This window comes from Impatiens glandulifera, chromosome 8 (genome assembly GCF_907164915.1).
Source record: "Impatiens glandulifera chromosome 8, dImpGla2.1, whole genome shotgun sequence".
Lineage (NCBI taxonomy): Eukaryota > Viridiplantae > Streptophyta > Magnoliopsida > Ericales > Balsaminaceae > Impatiens > Impatiens glandulifera.
In genome coordinates this window covers 30,947,266-30,948,687 of record NC_061869.1, presented here as the reverse complement: position 1 = coordinate 30,948,687, position 1,422 = coordinate 30,947,266, and the positions used below count along the sequence as shown (strand labels likewise).

The following is a 1,422-nucleotide window of genomic DNA, read 5'->3' as shown; positions in this document are numbered from 1 at the left end:
GGAGAGTAAACTATTAGTGGGTACGGTTGTGAGTAATCTTAAAGATGTTTATTTATTATATTGTCAATATGCACATGCCAAGGGATTTAGTGTGAGAAAGGGTGATCAAAGATGTTTTCCTCATACTAACGAGCTTCAATCAAAGGAATTTAATTGTTCATGTGAAGGTTTGAAAGACGAAAAAATGTCTAGTAATAAATTTCCAGTTAAATAAAAACTGGTTACTAGAACTAACTGCAAAGACAAATTGAAAATTACAAGGGAGAAAGAGGGTTAATGGAGGGTGAGTAGATTTATTATGGAGCATAATCATGAGATGTTTGCACCTGATCAAACTCATTTGTTAAGATCAGCACGTAAAATATCATATGCAAAAAAGTCTACTCTAGAAGCTATGGTAAATGCTGGAATATCTATCTCTTCTGCTGTTTCTTTTATGGAAAATGAAGCATGCGTTCTAGAAAATTTAGGTTTTGTTAGAAAGGATGCATATGATCATTTGAGTCGGTTGAGAAAATATACGAAAGTTGAGAATGGAGATGCTACTACACTTATTCAATATTTTATAAGTAAGGCGAATAAAGAGACTTACTTTTACTGGAATGTGCAATTGGATGATGACGATAGGATGATGAACTTTTTCTTTAGGGACTATAGATGTGCGGTTGATTATGAATATTTTGGTGATGTCCTATCGATTGATACAACATATAAGACAAACAAGTATAATTTGATATGTGCTCCATTTGTTGGTATAAATCATCACATGCAAAATGTTTTGTTTGGCTTGGTATTTATGTCAGATGAAACTGAAAGTTCTTTTGAATGGTTGTTTAGAACATTTCTTGATTCTATGAATGACAAACAATCTTTTCAGACCAATGTCAAGTCATGATGAATGTCATTGAAACGGTTTTTCCAAATTCACATCATCGTTTATGTCAATGGCATATAAATCAAAATGCACCTTCACACTTTGGGAGTTTAAATGGTGATCGAACTTTTAAAGGTTTATGTCATAAATGCATGACATACTGTGAGTCTGAAGATGAATTTGAGGCCACATGTAAATATATGATTGATAAATATGATCTGAATGATCATAATTGGTTGAATGGAATATACAAACTTAGGAGAATATGGGCTACTGCTTTTAGTAATGAAAAGTTCAGTGCGGGACTTTTGGCTACTTCGAGTAGACACCATGTGATGATATTCAAAATGATGGAATACATGTACGTAACCCACTCATTGCTAAAGCAAAAGGAGTTACAAATGCAAATATTACACAACACTAGGATACTAAAAGCAAAAAAGGAAAAGGAAAAGCTCAAATTTCATGTAAGTTTTCATTTTTCATAATTTTATTCATGTATAGTTAATCTACCATTAATTTTATATTTTTTTTTTATTAGTTAGGTG

General features: G+C 31.9%; 1 protein-coding gene across 1 annotated transcript; it reads left to right on the top strand.

The window, feature by feature from the left end:
• The first annotated feature begins 298 nt into the window (after positions 1–298).
• Positions 299–895, top strand: LOC124913258 (protein FAR1-RELATED SEQUENCE 5-like). Its single transcript, XM_047453854.1, has one exon. The coding sequence runs from the start codon at positions 299–301 to the stop codon at positions 893–895; it is 597 nt and encodes a 198-aa protein (XP_047309810.1).
• Positions 896–1,422: the final 527 nt, after the last annotated feature.